General features: G+C 44.3%; 2 protein-coding genes across 21 annotated transcripts in view; one reads left to right on the top strand and one right to left on the bottom strand.

Annotated features, from left to right (window-relative positions):
• The first annotated feature begins 584 nt into the window (after positions 1-584).
• RFXAP (regulatory factor X associated protein) overlaps positions 585-18,798 on the top strand; it is a 49,245-nt gene continuing 31,031 nt past the window's right edge. Inside the window, exons 1-5 of one of the 11 annotated variants that reach the window (XR_011138664.1) lie at positions 585-1,187; positions 1,619-1,692; positions 3,491-3,598; positions 5,064-5,206; positions 6,635-8,983. Coding sequence is in view for 8 of the 11 variants with exons in the window: in XM_068930036.1 (XP_068786137.1) it covers positions 741-1,187; positions 3,491-3,598; positions 6,635-6,745 (666 nt within the window). In the remaining 3 variants the exon portion in view is untranslated. The other 10 variants (XR_011138663.1, XR_011138665.1, XM_068930039.1 and 7 more) reach the window with 10 other exon arrangements.
• The window catches only part of SMAD9 (SMAD family member 9), a 43,285-nt gene continuing 33,751 nt past the window's right edge, over positions 9,265-18,798 (bottom strand). For all 10 annotated transcript variants that reach the window (XM_068930028.1, XM_068930034.1, XM_068930035.1 and 7 more), the window contains one exon: positions 9,265-16,454. In XM_068930028.1, the coding sequence (XP_068786129.1) occupies positions 16,311-16,454 (144 nt within the window). In that variant the 3' untranslated portion in view covers positions 9,265-16,310. The remainder of the gene's footprint in view (positions 16,455-18,798) is intronic.

The following is an 18,798-nucleotide window of genomic DNA, read 5'->3' as shown; positions in this document are numbered from 1 at the left end:
TGGGAGAGCAAGCACCACAGACTGCACGTGACACAGTGCTGGTGGGAAGGTGGGGACAGAACTGCAGCCCAGGAACGGTGCTCATGACGGCCTGCGGCAGGGCAGGATGAGGCCAGGGAGCTAACACCCACTCCCATGTGGCCGCAACACAGGCTGGCAGCGGGGCAGGGCTGTGTCTACAGGATCAGAGCAGGCAGGCAGGTGTGACCGGCAGGGCGGTGGCCTCACACCGCGACAAGGGGACACGCCACACGGATTGGCCTCGCACCTCCGCCATGACCGGGCGCCCGGCGCCTCCCGGCACCACGGCCAAGCACGTGACCCGCCTCGCCCAACGGCAGCACAGCGCATCGCCACGTGACACCCCCCGCCTCTCGCACCGCACCTCCCTCAGCCTGCGCACGCGCACTCCCCTCCCTTCCCCTCGCCCCTCCCTCCATGGGTGACGTGTAGCGCGCGCCTGCGCCGCGGAGCCCGCCTCCTGGCGCCCCGGCCGCGCGTGCGGCCTCGACGGCGGCCGGCCGCCAGGGCGCCTGCGCCGCTCGCCGGCACATGCGCAGTGAGCGCCCCGCGGCGGCGCCTGCGCCGTGGGGGCAGCCGCCGCCGCCGCCGGTTCGGTTCCGGGTAGAGGGCGCGGGGGCACCCTGCGGGCCAGCCCGGCCGCCGCCCCTCCCTCCTCCTCCTCCTCCTCGCCGCCGCCGCTGCAGCAGCAGCAGTAGCAGCAGCTGGCGCTGCTCGTGATGCAGCCGTGCGGCGGCGGCGAAGAGGAGGCGGCGGCGGGGGTGCTGCCGCTCCCGGGCGCCGACCCGCCGGTGCCCGCTGCCGCCAGCGGCGGCCTCATGTTCTTCTACGAGCTGGGCCCCGGCGAGGCCGAGGCGGGGGAGGAGGAGGGCGAGGCGGCGGGCGGCGAGAGCACGGCCTCCCCGGAGGAGCTGGAGGAGGACGAGGCGGCGGCGGCGGCGGCGGGCGGCGAGGCGGCGGCGGGCGGCGGCGGCGGCGGCTGCAAGAGCTGCACCTACCAGGGCTGCAGCGAGACCACCACGCAGGTGGCCAAGCAGCGCAAGCCCTGGATGTGCAAGCGGCACCGCAACAAGATGTACAAGGACAAGTACAAGCGCAAGAAGAGCGACCAGGCCCTGGGCGGCGGCGGCGGGGCGGCCGGCTCGGGGGGCGGCCCGCGGGCCGAGGTGAGGCCGGGCCCGGCGCCCCTCCGGGTCGGGGCGGCCCCGAGCGGCCTGTGCCGGCGCCCTGCGGGCCTCTGCGGTGCTCTGGTGTTTGTCTTCTGGTGGGGGGCCGCTGTGGTTGGGGGGGGGGGGGTGCCTCATGGTAACTGTTGTTGCCGTGGAAAATCAGGTCGAGTGAGACCCTCCTCCCCCGAGCAAAAAACAACAACAGAAAAGCCTTCCAAAAGATCAAAACGAAAACACAAAAAAAGGCCCGCAGATTTGCACAGTGAGTAAAGGACAGTCGTAGAGTGCGTTCTTTTTGTGGTGCAAGAGCACAACACGTTTCTTCTTTTCCGATGTAAATAACAGCAAACCACAGTTATAGCCAAAAATCCCAAACCGAAGTTGCTGCTGAAGGGTTCCTCACTGTGCTGCACGTGTTTCTTCTGCAGGAGGGAGGATGGAAGCGTCGGTCTAAGACAAACTGCAGTCGTCTTGCACGCCGTACTGAAATGTTGGGCTTAAGGTAACAGGCAGTTAGTGTCAGAACATAGTGCAGACTCACGTGAGTCACACAGGGACCGTGAGATATGTCGTGCTTATTTCTTAAATTTAGCGATTGATAGTTAGATATTTGGAACACTAATAGCTTGTACTTGCTTTCATATACTTGTATTTATTGTTTAGGTCGGGGAATAGGGATTATCAGTGGCAGAACTGAGGCTAACATCAGCTTTTTAAAGTAGTTTTTCAGTTTGTGAGCTGAGATAACGCAGCTTATGGTGGTTTTTGGTACTAATGAGTTTGGCTGTAAAATCTTATATTTAGATGAGCTAGAGAAAAGCTGGTTTACACTAGAAGATGCTGGCTAGTTTGTATTTGAATGGAAAAGTATAAAGTCGCGATTATTAGAAGGAAAAAGGTTGCGGTTTGACCTCTGCTTTTTTACCTGGCACGAATTGACATTCCTACTAAATGAACCCTTTTTTTTAGCGCAGCTGTCTCTGGAGTTTTGTGACCGTGATCTGGGAGCTGATCTAACTGCAAACTAACCATCAAAAAACATTTTTCCTGTCTTTTTGGTTTTTTGGGTTTTTTTTATGAAAGATAATGGTAATAATACTGGGATCACACCAAAAATGTTTTTGCCTAGCATGTGGTCTCCAGAGGTAGCTACAAAGCAGATCCTGTAGAAGTAAGAAAAACAACAAGCATATATGGTGCTTCCGTGAAATATTTCTTACAGCTTCTTTCTATTTCAGCTCAGGAGCCTTGATGAGACAGATGTGATTTTGTGTCGTATTTTGTAATTCTCAGCAATCTCTCTTCTGTGTACTTGTCCAGGTGTTTACTGAACGCGTGTAAACTCTAAATGTCCGTAACACTGATGAGAGTATCTTTTGGGGCTAGAGTTAGGTTCCTAATTGAAGTTGCATTTTGTACTTGTATGGACAGGATTGAAATGAGAGATGCTGGATTACATTTTTTGTTGTATTTGCCAGGACCCTTTCAAGTAGAAGGGAAGTATCAAGTTTTTTTTATGATGGGAAGAAAGGGGAGGGCAGGAGGAAGAAGTTTAAGATATCAAGAAAGTGTCAGTAAGTTTTGAATTTAAAACAGATAGGATTAAAAGTTATGACTGAAATTTGTCAAACCAAGAATGTTTTCTTTACAGGAGATTCTAGAGCCACATTGTTTCGAAGGCAGTCTAGTTCATGTGATTGGTGATTGTACAAGGAACAGAATAAACTTAAGAATAAAAAGCATGCAGATTTTATTTTCAATCGTCTGTGGCTTTGGCAAGTTCAGAGTAATATTGTCAAGAATTTAAAATGAGCTAATGGAGTAGCAGTGATGCAAAATTTTCTTCTTTCATCTCCCTGTATGTTTGTTTTGCTATTAGAAGAAAAGTATTGTCATTCCTACCCACTTGCAAATGTGAGATGATTCTCTTCTACAAGCTGGAGATTGGGCTGTGTAGAATGGCTTTTTTTAAGAAAAGTAATCAAATAAATTCAACTCATCAACTACCTGTAGTAACTTGGTTAGTTTTGCAATTTAGAAGACAAATTCAGCTCCTTTTACTGGAGTTCTGTTCGCTGTGACTGAAGGAATAGTGAAAATAACGTGGAAAGGAGAAGAGGCTAATTCTCGGATAGATATATTTCCATTCTGGTGCTGTTATTTCCCTCTGCAGATTAATAAGGCAAACAGATCCTCTGTTCTTCAAACTTTTCTATGATAAAAAGTAAATGTATCATTATATTGGAATATGTAATCTCACTTCTCTATTCCTTTTTTTTTTTTTTTTGGTTGATGTCTAGGATTGCGTTGAAGGTTCAGTTTCTGTCACAAAACAGAGAACAGGAGCCATTGGAGATCGCCCATCAAGACCTACTCTTTTAGAACAAGTATTAAATCAAAAGAGGCTGGTAAGTTCTGTTCTCTTAGAGGTTTTCAACTCGAACAAATAAAGGCAGTGTAGCAGCATTTCAGACAGTTTAAGGACTGTACTTTACACGTGAAAATTTTCAAATCTGTCCTGCTCAGAGGATACTAAGATGATTGAATTTCTTGGTCACTGCCATGTTAGCTGAAGTTGAATATTTTCGCAGTACTAAATAGGCAAAGTTGGTACTTCAAGGTAAACAGTGTTCATATTATAGCTGAGATGTTCTTAACTTATTAATGCAACTTTTCTGTGAAGTGTCGGATAAAATGGTCATGGGCTTTAGGTCTGATATAAGCTTTACTGTAATTGTTTTAAAAGTCTTAGATTTGTTATCACACTTAGAATTGCGTGGAACTATGTTGAAAAACCATCTACATGTAAAAAAACCATATTTTTCGTGTTTGTAGACTTAATTAATAGCATGCGTCTTAAGTTGTAAAATGTTTTTGTGGCTCCTGTAAGTAACTTCGAAGAATTTAGTGCAATGAAGGGAAGTAATTCAGTACTTATTGTTGCTTTGGCTCCTTCATTATAACACTTTCCACTTTAAAATCTTTAAAATCTTGAAATCTTTTAAAAATCTCCTTCCTCCAAAAGCTGATAGAACTATTTGCATGTTTTCTCTGTTAGCTATGCAAAGCAATTTAACAATCCCCATTAAAGTGTGGTAGTGCTCTTCAGAAATTTGAAAGTAAGTCTTTAAAGAAAAGTCATAGAAATATTATTATAGATTTCTAGAAAAGTAGAAATCTTTTCTTGAATATTTCCTCAGTAAAGGCACCTATTTAATGTTTACTTCTAAAACTTGGAGGGATGTCTTTGGCTTTTCAATTTCAACAAGAAAAAAGTAAAAAAAATTATGAAGTTTAGTTTTTTACGTTATTTGTTGTTCTTCATGCCTTGCTTACTGAGTTGTCCATTTTCCTTGTTGATCATATTTATATGGCTTTTAATTAAATCTGAAAAGTTTCTTATTAATGAAATAATATTTTTTTCTACAAATATAGCAATGAGAAGCTCTTAAACTAAATAGATATTGGGAGTTTTTGAACAGAATTGTGTCAAGGCTCTTCAAGAATTGAGGCTTCCTTACAATATTCTGGGGAAGTGAGGTTCAGATTCCTCTTGATCTGCCTTTCCTGCTTGGTTTCTGTTGTTCAGTATTATTCTGTCTAGAATTACTTCTTTGTTCTATGCATACCTGCACAACACAGGGCCTGGGGAATACGTGATGACCTAGAAAGAATTTCTGCAGTGTGTTTGCTTCCAAGGCTGCTCCGTGCCTACACATGAAAGTTACTGCATGTTGTCGGTCCTGCAGATTTATCACGTAAAAGTGGAAAGTACTTTGTGCTGTCCACAAGGTTAAAATATGCACAGAAGAGACAATCTCTAGGATAAATAATACTTGTAACTTTTTTGTATGCTGTGTTATTCTCCGTGAGGAGTGGCTTCTGCGTACGGCCGATTTGTGCCTGGGCATGCAACTGGAACGGCATTGCAGCTTGCACTGGATAAAAACGTAGAAAGCCGAGGCAAGGGGCATGAGAAGCAAGGATTTGTGGAGCTGTGGACAGAGAGGCTGCTGGTAAGAAATGGCAGCTGCAGGAGGCAGTTCTGAGGGATTCATGCTGAGAACTCTGAAGCTGGCCTCCCACTTCTGCAACAGTTGTGGGGAGGAGGCAAATGGGAGAAGATGTACTGAAATGTCATAAAACAGCAGTAGATAAAGAACTGCAGAACTATCCTGTTGCAGTGAGGGGATCTGAGAAAGCTGATATAAGCTGTGGAAAAAAGGGCCATACATCCATTTGGTAAGCCCGTTTGCTAGTAACTCTTTTTTAGTAGCATCCTTGCTTATCTTGCCTGTTCAGTGCTGCTGGAGGTGTAAGTTATGCACAGATTTTTTTATTTTCACTTGTAATCTCTGCAGAGTTGTCTCCTGTTGCCTCCTGATATCTTGCAGATCTGGATCTTGCCCTCGACGTTACTGGTTCTTTTGAATTGGGATTTCAGAGTTGCGATACTGTAAGCTCTTTGGTTGCATCAGTGGAATGACCGTGCAAAACGAGCAACCAAACCAAAGAATTAATGCAGCTGAAAAATAACCGTTTTATGCATTAATTTTTGAATGGATAAATTATACCAATCTGATTTGCCATATGGCCTCACAGACACATGTGCTGCCATTGTGCAGGACTGAGAATGAACTATCAGAGTTAGACTGCAGACTGCAAATGCTCAGGCCAGTTTCAGCAGTACTGCTGGCAAATGTCCATCCGCAGCTTCAAGCTTGTTTCTCTGGTTCTGCTTTCCATTGTAACAATTCTTTTGTCTTTCAGTTTCATCTAAGATGGCTTAAGAGAAACGTTCTTTTAAAAGCTGGTGCCCAGTGATAGTTACTTCTGTTGTCTCTGAACAGTGCAACTTCCCAGCTGTATTTGTCTAATCAATTTTAACCAGCTTTTCTATTCTAGGCTAGACAATGAGATGCAAATAGCTTTAGATACTTTTGTCCTTTGACTGAAGGCAGAAGTTTTTAACTCATTCCTTTTGACTGGACTAGTGTTCTAAAAGGTTGGGAAATTATGGAATGCTCAGTGAACATAAGCTCTGTTATTACAGTATTTTTGAAACATCTGCAGTAGAGAATCTAGAAGTCAGCTCAGCACGGAAGCAGAATTGAAAGGCGTTTGTTTTCTGTATGCCCGTAGATTACTTCTATTTGCTACCGTGTATGTTTTTTGTAATGTATCTTCTTTTAAGTTCTGAATCCGCTTTCAGAACGTGCATGAATGCTGCTCCTGGTTAGCTACTGATGTCATGAAACAGTTTCTTGGTTTTAGGCTTCTAACTTTGACATGTTTTTGTGAACATGTTTTGTAATTCCTCAACATTTAACTCTTACATGGGCAATGTGCAAATTGATTTAGTGGAAAAATAATATAAATATCAATATGATATGTACTTAGTGTCTGAGTTCTTTAATGTAAAATACACTTTTTCTTTCTTCAAGTCCCTTCTAAGAAGTCCAGAAGTGGTCCAGTTTCTACAGAAACAACAGCGACTGCTCAGTCAGCAGGCTTTGGAGCAAAGGCAGCAACAATTTCAAGGAGCATCTGTGTAATCAGAACAGATTCACAGAATCACAGAATGGTTGAGGTTGGAAGGGACCTCTGGAGATCATCTAGTCTAACCTCCCTGCCCAAGCAGGCTCCTCTAGAGCATGTTTCCCAGGATCACATCCAGACGGGTTTTGAATATCTCCAAAGAAGGAGACTCCACAACCTCTCTGGGCAACCTCTTCCAGTGTTTGGTCACCCTCACAGCCAAGAAGTTTTTTCTCAGGTTCAGATGGAACTTCCTGTGGTTCAGTTTCTGCCCATTGCCTCTTGTCCTGTCGCTGGGCACCACGGAGAAGAGGCTGACCTCATCCTCCCTTCAGATACTTGTAGATATTGATGAGCTCTCCTCTCAGTCTTCTCTTCTCCAGGCTGAACAGGCCCAGCTCTCGCAGCCTTTCTTCATAGGAGAGATGCTCCAGTCCCCTCATCATCTTGGTAGCCCTCCGCTGGACTCTCTCAAGGAGTGCCACGTCTCTCTTGTACTGGGGAGGCCAGAACTGGACACAGGACTGCAGGTGAGGCCTCCCCAGGGCTGAGGAGAGGGGCAGGATCACCTCCCTCCACCTGCTGGCAACACTCTGCCTGATGCACCCCAGGAGACCATTGGCCTTCTTGGCCACAAGGGCACACTGCTGCCTCATGCTTAACTTGTTGTCCACCAGCACTCCCAGGTCCTTCTCGGCAGAGCTACTTTCCAACAGGTCAACCCCCAGCCTGTACTGGTGCATGGGGTTATTCCTCCCTAGGTGCAGGACCTTGCACTTGCCTCTGTTGAACTTCAGGAGGTTCCTCTCCGCCCAGCTCTCCAGCCTCTCCAGGTCCCTCTGAAGGGCAGCACAGTCTTCTGGTGTGTTAGCCTCTCCCCCCAGTGTAGTATCATCAGCAAACTTGCTGAGAGCGCGCTCTGTCCCTTCCTCCAGGTCATCGATGGATACACTGAACAAGACTGGACCCAGGACTGACCCCTGGGAGACACCGCTAGCTACAGGCCTCCAACTAGACTCTGTGAAGTCTGTATACCTCAGTAGGCATTAACCCACTGTAGTTTGTATGGCTTTCTAGGGAGAGTGCCTCCTTCCTCGACTCTTCCGGGTGGGTTTCACACCCAGACAACAGTTGAGTCGTTCCCCTCCGATGGTCTTTGGCAGTAGCCGAATCAAGGTGCTCCCTTCTCACCAGGGGATTACTCGGGTTCCTCCACCTGACGTGATTCCTTTGATCCTCATGGGTCCCCATGTTTACTGCGATTAGCCTTTAATCAGATCACCTAACAGTACTGTTGTGGTGCACATGCCATAGCTTGGGAATTCTTAGATCAGGCTATCAAGGATTTGTATTTTATTTAAATGGTTTAATCAAGGTAAGTTCTTCGACTAGTTTAAGAAAAATGAGCTTCAGTTTCTTTAAATTACGTGCCATACATTAAACAGAAGTTCTCTGAAGGAAAAGGATGTGGCTAAATTGAAGTCGGTGTGCTTTGACAGTGGGGCAACCCAGGGCAGGAAAGGGATACAGGGAGTGTTTGTTAGGACACTGCTGAATGTGCTCGTTTGAACTAACAAGCAGAGATGTTCAGAGCGCAGCCAAGCTACCCTATATTTCTGATGGTCTGTAGTATTAACCTTGTAGAGGCTGGCACTGACACCGGGAGATGTGCTGGGCTCAGGCAGTGTCAAATGTGCTTCCCAGGTTGTGTATGGACCCAGCAGGTGTCCAGGTGGTTCCAGGGCCATCATATGCATCCTACTTCCTTGCTTCCTCTATTACAGAACACAAATAGTAAATTGTAGGAAGATTAACATTTGACTTTCATAACAAAGACTGGTACTGTTTATTACTATACCTATGTTTTTCCTGGAGCAGTTCTGGACCTGCATAGCTGCAAATCTTCCCACTAGTGCAAATCCACTGGTCCACACCTAGTGCTTGTTATAGGGCAGCAACAGTGCTCAGTGCTTTACAAGCAGTGCTAAGTGCCTGCTATGATCAGTGCTGTCTCTGGAAATAAGCCAAACATCCTCTTGAATCTTCAAATCTACTACAGGAAAGTAGATGAAGGATGCATTTAAAGTACTTTGTAACATCCCGATTTTTTGTCACTATAATTTTCAATCCTTTTTGTCGTCTTCACCATCCCATTTTTCTGGAAATGTTGTCTCATCCTGTGACCCTTCATGAGTGAAACTGCTGGTTCCTCTTGCATAAGATTTATTTGTATAAATAAAGACTTTCTAAATGCTCCTGTTCCCAAAATCATTAGGAGTCAGACAGAGACCTAGAGCTTTTTAAGGCCAATCTCCTTCAAAGAGAAAAAAGTGGAGGAAACAAGGGAAAGAGTTTTCTCAAATCAGAAATAACTTTATTACAGTAAAACACAAGACATGAATAATCCCTTTTACAATAGAATAATTCCAGCCAAAGAAAATGGAGTGTGTTAAAAAGTGTATCGTTCAAACATCAGACTAACTACGTTGACTTCGGGATGCCTCAAATCAAATGCAACAGGAGGAATGTTTGTGAGAATGTCCACTTGATAAGCAGTTGCTATATTTTTCAGGGCATGGGACTGAGTACTCTGGGGCTGAGTGGAGGATTCTGAGCTGCCCTAATCTCCCAGGCTCCTGAAACTAAGTACATCTCTGAGATTTTTCATTCTGAAGAGGCAGGAGTCCAAGTAGCACTATTTATACAGTGATCTACACTGTTTTACAGAATATCAGCAACTGAATAATACTTACTTCCATCATCCAGATGGTGAAGAAGTTTTGCCATGATTGTGATGGAAAAAGAGAGGACAGAACTGTTTGTAGGCAGAAGTGGTACTATTAAATCTCTAGGTACTCTTTATGGGTTTTTTTTCTGCTTAACCAGATTGTGATAGCTAGTACTTAACACAAAAAAGCACTCCTTGCTCAAATCCACCATTTTGGCTCCTTGAAGGTGTAGATCCTTGCAAGATTATGGCTTCACTAACCCCCACAAAAAAGGCCTGTTTCATCGCTTTACTATCCCCCTTCTAAGCCACATTTAAACTGCACACACAGTACTGAAATGAGAGATTAAGTTGCTAACACTGCATTATCTGCAGAAAATATACTGTGATACATTTAACTTGTACTTAGAAAGTATTATAAATAATTAAAAATTGGACTCCAATTGCCCAAACAGATGAAGAAAATTTATCTAGAGTTGCATTATCTCTGCTCGTCATTATGTTTGTTCCCTTGCTCTCTCATTTGTAAAGCATCTCATGGACATAACTGTGAATTAATAAGACGTAACACACACTGTAGCATCAAAAAATCACTTTCAAACAGACGATGTGGTCACTACTGTGAAAGTGCAAGGGGTTAGACTTTACAAAGTTTTTTTTCTAGTTTTTCTTTGCTCATGAGGTCTGTATTTAAAATTATTTAACTAGTTGGTCTATTTCTTCCTATGCTATTCATATGCAATATTATTTCAGGACTAACATGGAATATAAAATAGCAGCATCCATGGATAATAAAAACACTATAACTGAAGATCTAAAAACTGTTCACAATTAGCTGCAAATGTTCACATTGGCTATAGTGGAAGAGTAGCTGACTCTGGAGGACATAGTGGTTATGTCTACCTTGCATTTTGAGACAAGGCCTGCAAAGTAGATTCATCATCTGTACAGGCACCAAGTTTGCAAGCATGGCCCAGGTGCAGCTGAGTGTGGCATCAGTATGGTAACATACCAAAACGCACCCTTGGGCAAACTGTTGGCAGGCTGTTTGGGAGGCCCCAGGGTGGGCAGGTAACAGGATCTGATGTTGCACTATGCTCTTGGCTGCTCCTGGCCACCCTGGAGCTTCCTGTGAGTAGATGATCGATACAAACTAAAGGCTGTGCTGGTGCATGACACGCAGAGTCTATCTGCACTAGAGACACAAGGCAATTTCTCTCTGCTGAACAAAGACTTACTGCCCACGCAGGGTATAGAGCAAATGACTCCTGGAGCAGCAGTCAGGAAGAAGCCCTCTTTCAGTGATTGCAATGAAACCTCCAAATTGAGAAGCATTTTGTTCACAGATTTAAAGACTCATATAATCTCTCCCCCTCCTGCAAGATGGGACCTCTGCTAGGCTCATTCTTGCCTGATGGGTCTCTAACCTCTTCCAGACTCTCAGGGAGGGACACTTGCCATTCTTAGTTCTTGTTTTAAATGTTATTCCGTAGGTAAGAGACCCAGCTTTCTTGGGCTGTGAGGGCTTCTGCTGATTCCGTATGATTCAGGGCACTAGATTCTCCCACCTATGCAGGAAGTGGGTTGCTTTTTTGCAATTCCCAGGTAGCCGCTATATAATATATGTCCTTTAGTCATGCAGTTGCTGGCCTGACTGCAATTGTATTTAGGGAACATGCACTGGGAATGCTTGCACTGCCCTTGAATGGATGCCCAAAGCTGAACTCAGCATCAGTCCTGTGGCGAGGCAGAGAGTGATCTTGCAAGACACTCCCAGATGCAATCAGAGCCTACCGCTTGGATCACGTGGGACACCATTTGCCTTAACACGCCTCATGGCTTATCAGGTGGCTGGCACCCTCAGCCAGGCAGTACGAATAGGAAGCACCAGATCAAGGCATATGACACTCCAAGCTGCTCCTGAAACAGGTCCTGAAGATTTGTTTAGGTGCGACTGTAACAAACAGCAGGGAGCACAATGGTTGCCTAAGCACGTTTTGCCTTGATACTTCCAGGGTTGACAGCTGAGCATATCTAGTCATGTTCCCCCTCTCCTCCGTCCCTTCACCGTGTCAGTACATCTGTGGCTAAAAAAACCAACTGTGAACTGTAAGTCCTCTGTAAAACCTTCTAAACCCCTTCAGCGGACTTTCCACTCACCCATAAGGGCTTGGGTTCAGATGTTCAAGTAGTAGCCTGTTTCCCAGGGTCCTCCAAAGCAAGGAGCGCTTTCCTTTTCCTTGGAGACCACAGGTCATATTCAGTACCTTTCTAATTGTTGGTATAAATCTATATTCTGGGCAGCACTTCTCAACTTTGAAAATTATATTTAATTAATTTACCCTATGACTTACTAATCTTTCATTATTGTGTCTGTTTCTGGTTTTACTAAGCTAGGTTATGTGACGTTGGGAGGAGAGGTGAATAGTAAATAGGATGTAATGTTTCCTTCCTGCATTGGCTTGACCATGTAGCGCTCAAGCACTCTTGAAAGCTATAACTGCAGCAGGGAAGTCCCTAATAAGCCAAGAAAATTGGCTTGAGACCCTCCAAAGTCCACTACATTTCATCAAGCTTCTTTATAAATGATTTTAGCCAACTAAGAAGCAGATGGAGTCTCTGCCTTAGTTGCCTCTGTAAATCCAGGGGCTTTTAAACCTCAGTAGTCACTGGTGAGAATTTCTGAGCTTAAAGACAAAAAGATGAGTGTTTCATGCCAGGAAGAACGAAGGCAGATCAGATAAAGCTACAGTCACAAATCCCTGACTTTCTCCATTTTAAGAGTTGGGCAGTGGAGATGATGTTTACAGTGAGAGATGTTTACAGTGCTGATTTTATCCTGAGAGAATACTAGTATCTAGTAACTCTACCCTGCACTGAACTCATGTAGAAATAGCTGAGGATGTTTATGTTTCAGCCTGAAACTGTCTCTACTAATAGACAGCTCCTGCCTGTGGCAACCTGTTATTATTGAATCTCTGTGTAGAACCATAGAATAATGTAAGTCGAAAGGGACCTCTGGAGGGCATCTAGTCTGATGCCCTACTCAAAGCAGGAAGTACTTAGAGAGGGCTGCTGGGGGCCTTGACAGTCTTGATTTAGTACACCTGCTCGAGACACTGAAGGAATTTCCTTGACACCCGTTGACGTTACTTGGGGCCATGGTTCCCCTTCATATTGCTGATACGTAAGAGCTCTTCTCTTCTTGTGAAAACTCAGCTGAATCTTTGTCTTCAAAGCACACGGGCCTACCTGGACATGCTGTGGGTAAAAACACTGTCAGGCATAGCTAGGTGGGTTGTCTATGAGGAAGGGTTTGATGGGGAGGCAAAACACATGCTCTCCACTAACACACAAAAATGCTACAGTCATTGCTATAACATACCTGGTTGTCTACTACGGTATGAGATTATGGGACTGAGCAGTCCCATAACCTCTGAGCAGTCCCATGCTCTGAGCAGTCAGAGCAACAGTACCACTGAATGGCTTCGGGCAGTGTACCAGACTTGCTTCAGTCACCTCTGGATGCAAATGACACATTAACACTGCTGCTGCTGAAGAACTGGCAACAATTAAGCAATCGTCTACTCTAGACTGCTTAATAAGAAAACAAGTGATCTGAGTACCAAGATGAAATGTGCTTTAGGCCACTGGCTGGTCAAACTCTGCCTGCTGATGCATGGTGCTCATAAAATGGTGCTGGCCTGGTGAGACTAAAGCCTACAGAAGCCACCAAAACTGGAGGTAGTCCATACAGTGCTGACAGCCCTCTTACAGGTTAACAGCACCAAGATGGCTGTTGGCTTTAATTGCCCAGAATTAGGTGCTTTGATCCAACTTTCGGCAAATAGTTGGTTGAATGAATCATCTTATCCTAATGTACACACTAGGTCAGAAGAATCGCGTTTCAGAAATGCCTGTCTTTACTTACTTTTAAAGGCAACTAAGGTGACTATCTTTAATGAGATGCATGCATGGAGTCATTTAAGCCAAAAGAGCTATTTGTATGAGGATTACCACAAGAGAAGAAATACAGAAAACGAAAAGCTGCTCTGAATCTATCTTCTCCTATTTAAACAACACTTACATACCGTGCAAGCATCATTACCAGGTTGTCAACGCCACTACATCTCTCCCAGGACTCATCTCACCTATTTTTGAATATGTCCAATGTAGCAGTCCACATCTGAGCTAGTGACCCTGAGTTTCCCTTCTAGTTGTTGGGAAGACATAAGCATGCTCAGAGGGCAATATATTTTACCTAATTGAATTATCTACCTTATGATGAAATGAAAGATGCATTAGAAATACTTATTTCGCTTCACTGACTGTCGATTTTTCCTCTGAAGCAACAACCAGAAACTGAGTTCTAGATTTGTCAAAGAGCTGGTGCACCTGTGAGGACACCTTTGCTCTCTGTGAAGAAGATGAAAATATTAGAAATGTCTGAAAACAACCCTTAGGCTCCTTCCTATAGCAGAAGGGAAGGAACTTTCAGTTTCTGTCTCTTAGCTGAAGCCTAAAAGGCAAAGAAGAGTCTAGGATAAAGGACAGAACTAGATCTGGATAGGGGAGGTCAGTTTTCTCTGTCTCCAGCTACCAGGAAAGAAAAAGGAAAAGTAATATGAAAAGCATATGAGAAATTGTTGAAGCAAATGCACAGTCAACATTCTAAAAAAAAAAAAAAAACACATTACCAACATATCAGTAAGGTGTCACTGAGGGAATGGAGGAAAATGTCTGTTTCCAAACCAATATCCCTCAAGTCTGCTAAGCAGTAAATGGCATGCCTGGAATTTCTGTGTAACATTACTACCCGATTTCACTGTGGCAGGAGGCTGTAAAGCTTTTCCTATCCCACAGTGAAACTTCGGATGTCAAATGGTGACAGAATAGAACTCGTCATGTGTATACATTTCCTACAAAATTTTCCATTACTGCTCTAATTTAATGATCATTTATGATTCTCTGTCCTAACAATGCTGGAGGCAGTTGAAGGTGTGTACAAGGGAAGTAACTCTGCTAGTTTACTGATTCTTCTGCTCTGTTTTTAATTACCACCTCATGACAGGTATTACGTAGCTTCTGAAAGACATGAAAAGTCTTTCCAATGAATGTTGTATTTAGTTAGCATATGTGATGTACCTGAAGATTTCAGATATGCTCTTGTAATTATGCAGTAAAATGTGTAGCACCAGATATTGTGTGAGAAGAAAAGAAAACAACATTCTGTTAAATATTTTTTTTTCTGGGTATATTTCTTGTGTGTTCTAAGACTGAGATTTGAGAAGTTGTCATTCTTTCTGGCCCTTAAAGCAAAACAATTTTAGATGGGTTGCTATTCCTGTAAAAAAATAATCCCCTACTCTTTCAGCAAGGTGTAGAGACCATGAACATATAATGGTGTTTCAGCTGTCCCCTCAGAGAAGGTTTTCAGGTGAACAGCATTTTGTAAGGCTGGCTCTGCAGCTGAGAGTATGGGCAAAAGGTTCTCCTGCTTACAGGAGGATCACAGACAAGGAGCTTTTAAAAAGGTTTTGCGCATCAGTTCATTCTTCACTTGTTTGTGGCTTACACTGCCTCACCATCCTCTACCCGCAAGGCAAAGACACTGTAAATGATGAAATCTATCTAAGGTGAGAAACCATCCATGGGGATGTACAAAGTCACTGGCCAGGAACCCCTCTGCGTCAAACCCAATTGTTGCACTCAGATCCTCAGAACTGGTACAGCTCAAAGCATAGACATGACTGACTTCCACCTCCTCCTGCTTGCACCATATGAGTGTGGGGCTCCTTGTTCTGCCCTGTTCCCAATACAGAGACTCTCACAAGATAGATGATAAACTAATTATTCAGTTCTTCAATGCACACTTCCTTTCCCTTTTCTGAATCACAGTTCAAGTCCCTTTTAGATGTACCCTTGGTATCAGCACAGTAGTCTAACTACAGATAGTCCTAACTTTAAAACAAACTACATCAATACTGTATAATGGATAGGATTCATTTTACATGCCAGATACATATGCAAGTATGTATGTACTTTGCAAAAAAGCACTGGAAGTTAATTAATTTTTAAACACATCATATGTATATATTTCAGATTTTCTTTTTTTTTTTTAGGAGCTTGTTGTATTTCAGTGCAGCAGTACCATACGCTACTGTGTCAACAGTATCAGACTACTTAGATTTGTCCAAAATGCTCTGATAAGGCTCCAGTGCTGAATGCATCCTGAGGGCTCTGTCCTCCTGCCAAATCCTATGGGAGACAGGGGTGTCTCAGCTCCTCAGAGGATCTGTTGTCCCATCATGCTCTGCAGCAGGGAGACAGACTGGAATTGCTGTTTAGTCCTTCAATTCACTGGATAAAAGTCATCTTTATACATAAGTCCTGTGCATCACTTAAGGTTCTCTTTTAGACCTGAAATTAAGTTGTAAAATATATACGTGGTACAGAGATCTGAATTTGGTTGTCTGCAGAAGGGTGAATTTCACCTACTAGGAACAGCTACAGCCAGGTTTCTGAATCCGCACGTAAGTGCTGAGAATTCCCACCTTTTACTGGCTTGGCTGGCAAGTGAAGGCGCTCACAGGAAACGTTCGACACTTTTGCAGGAATTTGGCTTATTTTGTACTGGAGAACAGATATGCTATTCCTGAATTCCTAAACTTATTGTACTGGCATCAGAGTAGCTAGAAACCATAAAACATAGCATGAAAAAAATAGGAGAGTAGACTATGTATAGATATATTTACATGTACATACATCTACATATAGAAGCTTCTGTTCACTGGAAATTCTATAAGCCACTGCCTGCAATAGCATCCGTCCTAAGGGAGTTCGAGAGATGATTCTTAAGAGACTGAGGAGATGGGGTTATGAGGTGAGCCCATCTGTGTCAGCACCTTGTCCAGCCATTGCAATGGTCCGTGCAGGTGGATCTCAATCCAGCAGGGTGTGCTTGTAACATCTTGGCGATGATACTCTGCTCCCCAGCCCTACAAAAATATCAAAGGACCAAAGAGTGAGTCTTTTTAAAAAATGTTAAACCACAACTCCAGTGCTTATGGCCTAGCACTACTCCAGGTAGCCCATCATCCAAGTTACCAAGGTTTAATGCTTTGTCCCAAGGAGAATTTTTGCTCGAAATGTGTTGCTCTTTTTTAAGGTTATTGTTATCATAGTTAACAGGGACACTAAGGGTGAACCTACAGTAGTTAATTAAATATGCTCAGCAACATTTCCAGCTGCTGAGACCAACTGACCAACTGTTTCTGAGCCTGGAAAATTTTCTAACTTCAAAAAGAGGGTGGCTGCCAGCAAACAGCCTATTGGGACTGGTCTCTACTGTTTTAACCCCAGAGCCATGCGCAGATAAGTCTGGCACAGACGAAAAGCATGTCAGGCCCTGCCAGCACTTTAGTAGGACTTGGGAATGGTGCTGGGTACTACTTCATTCATTGGTAGAGATGTATCCTACGAGTCTGTTCCTCTAGAAGTTCTACGTATTTATCCAAGTCTTTGGAAACCTCCAGCCTGGTTCACCATGTCCCCATTAACTTAAACTCAGCTTAGGTACAGACATCGTCCATAATTTTTCTATCTTTGAACATGTCCCTTCTTCCGGTGGGGGTTTCTGGATTTTGGATCTGTGCTGTGGGAAGTCCTGGAACAACTTCTCCAGCTCTTTCTGGGAGATAAGGGATATGGAGCGTCTGTCAGAAGATGGGCATGTGGTGCTGGCAGGGAGAAAAGAGAAACGGAAGCTCCCCCACCTCAAGGCAGCACAATGTCTGCTTGTTAAGCAGGCAGCCACCCTGCCACGGTTTTGGCTGGACATATTAATTCTAGCCACCCATGTGAATTCTCAGAACAGTGTGATGGGGTAGCAATGTGTGATGGGACTTGATTAGCCAGATAACTGATGTTTCTGTGAGCATAGGACTACAGAAAAGAAATCATAACATTCACCATCAAAGCCAACAGAGTTTCTGCTCTCCTTACTTCACCTCAAATACAGAAGTGGACTCACAGTGCTTGCGCACAGTATCACACTCTGTGAGTAGCTAATTTCACAGCAATGCAATAGATTCAATTAACAGCCCAAAGCCTTACAGCTAATAGCCTCTCTTACTGAAATAGAACTCAGATTTCCACTGGACGACATGTAAAATGTTGTCTTACTGCAGGATGAGGCTCATAATCTGTGGGCCACCGATCAGAGAAGTTGGGCTTTAGCTGTCACTGTGCTCGTCAGGAGGGTTGACATTTTTGTTGTGAAAAAGTACACGGAGATATATTAAAACTGATGCCTGCCAAAGGTACCTAAATTAGAGAGCGTGCTGAACAGTTGAGAGTACTGAGGTTGCTAGAATCCAGTTTTCTAGACAGTCAGGTGCAAAACCAGGAACAATACTAAAACTGGATGCTGTAATAAATGGTCTGGATAAAATCCATTACTATTTAATAGATAACAGGGGGCAGGGAGCAGAAGACTAATATATAGGCCCACCAAAGCCCAAAGAGTACTTTTAATCAGGCAACATTTTTCTGACCTGCAGAGCACTTATGACACTAGAAAATGCCTATATTTTTAGGCACCTTAATGTTCTGGAAACGTTCGCATAAAGCCCCCAATCTTTAAATCAGTGCAATTGGGCTTCTGAGTTTAAGGGTGTTAATGATCAGCTGCAGTGAAGACACATGGCCAGAAAGACAAGCATCGAAGGAAGTGGTGCATCTCCTCTGACTGGCAGGATGGAAAATCTGAGGAAAAGGAATTACAGGTTGCAAATGCAACCTGCGTAATTTTGAGGAGTTTGGTGTAGGCAAAAGTTAGCAGTCATTGCGGCAAGCTGTCTGTCAGATTGCCAGCATCTTTAGGTGGCTGGCCATCTCCCTCTGCTGGCAGCTCCGAAACACAGACAGCAGCCTTCCCTTCAGCCCAGCTGCCCGTGTTTCCAACACATGCCCGGACTGGACCTCCTCGCAGTTAAATGCCATGAGGGCAGGACTCACCTATGTCTTTGGCCTGTAAATTGAGGCCCTCCCTAGGTCGCAGGTAGAGTCCTTCATCCCTGGGACTGAAATGAATTCAGAGGTGGAGTTCTCTTAACGAGGAATAAAATGAGAACAATTTGCAGAGCTGTGTTGTTGTTTTGTGCAGACGGTGGGAAGAGGATAGAGGATACCAATAACCACATGAGGAGTCCAGAAATGAACCTTATGGCATGGGGGAGATGATTTCAACAACCCTGCTAGTACTGCCCGTCTTTCCCACTTTGTGCAGGCAACAGCCCTCTGCAGCCAGGTGCTTAGCCATGTCCCAAAGCCGTGCGCTTC

The sequence above is a fragment of the Struthio camelus genome, chromosome 1, assembly GCF_040807025.1.
Source record: "Struthio camelus isolate bStrCam1 chromosome 1, bStrCam1.hap1, whole genome shotgun sequence".
Lineage (NCBI taxonomy): Eukaryota > Metazoa > Chordata > Aves > Struthioniformes > Struthionidae > Struthio > Struthio camelus.
The sequence above is the reverse complement of the archived record's forward strand: the minus strand, read 5'-3'. Positions and strand labels throughout refer to the sequence as shown.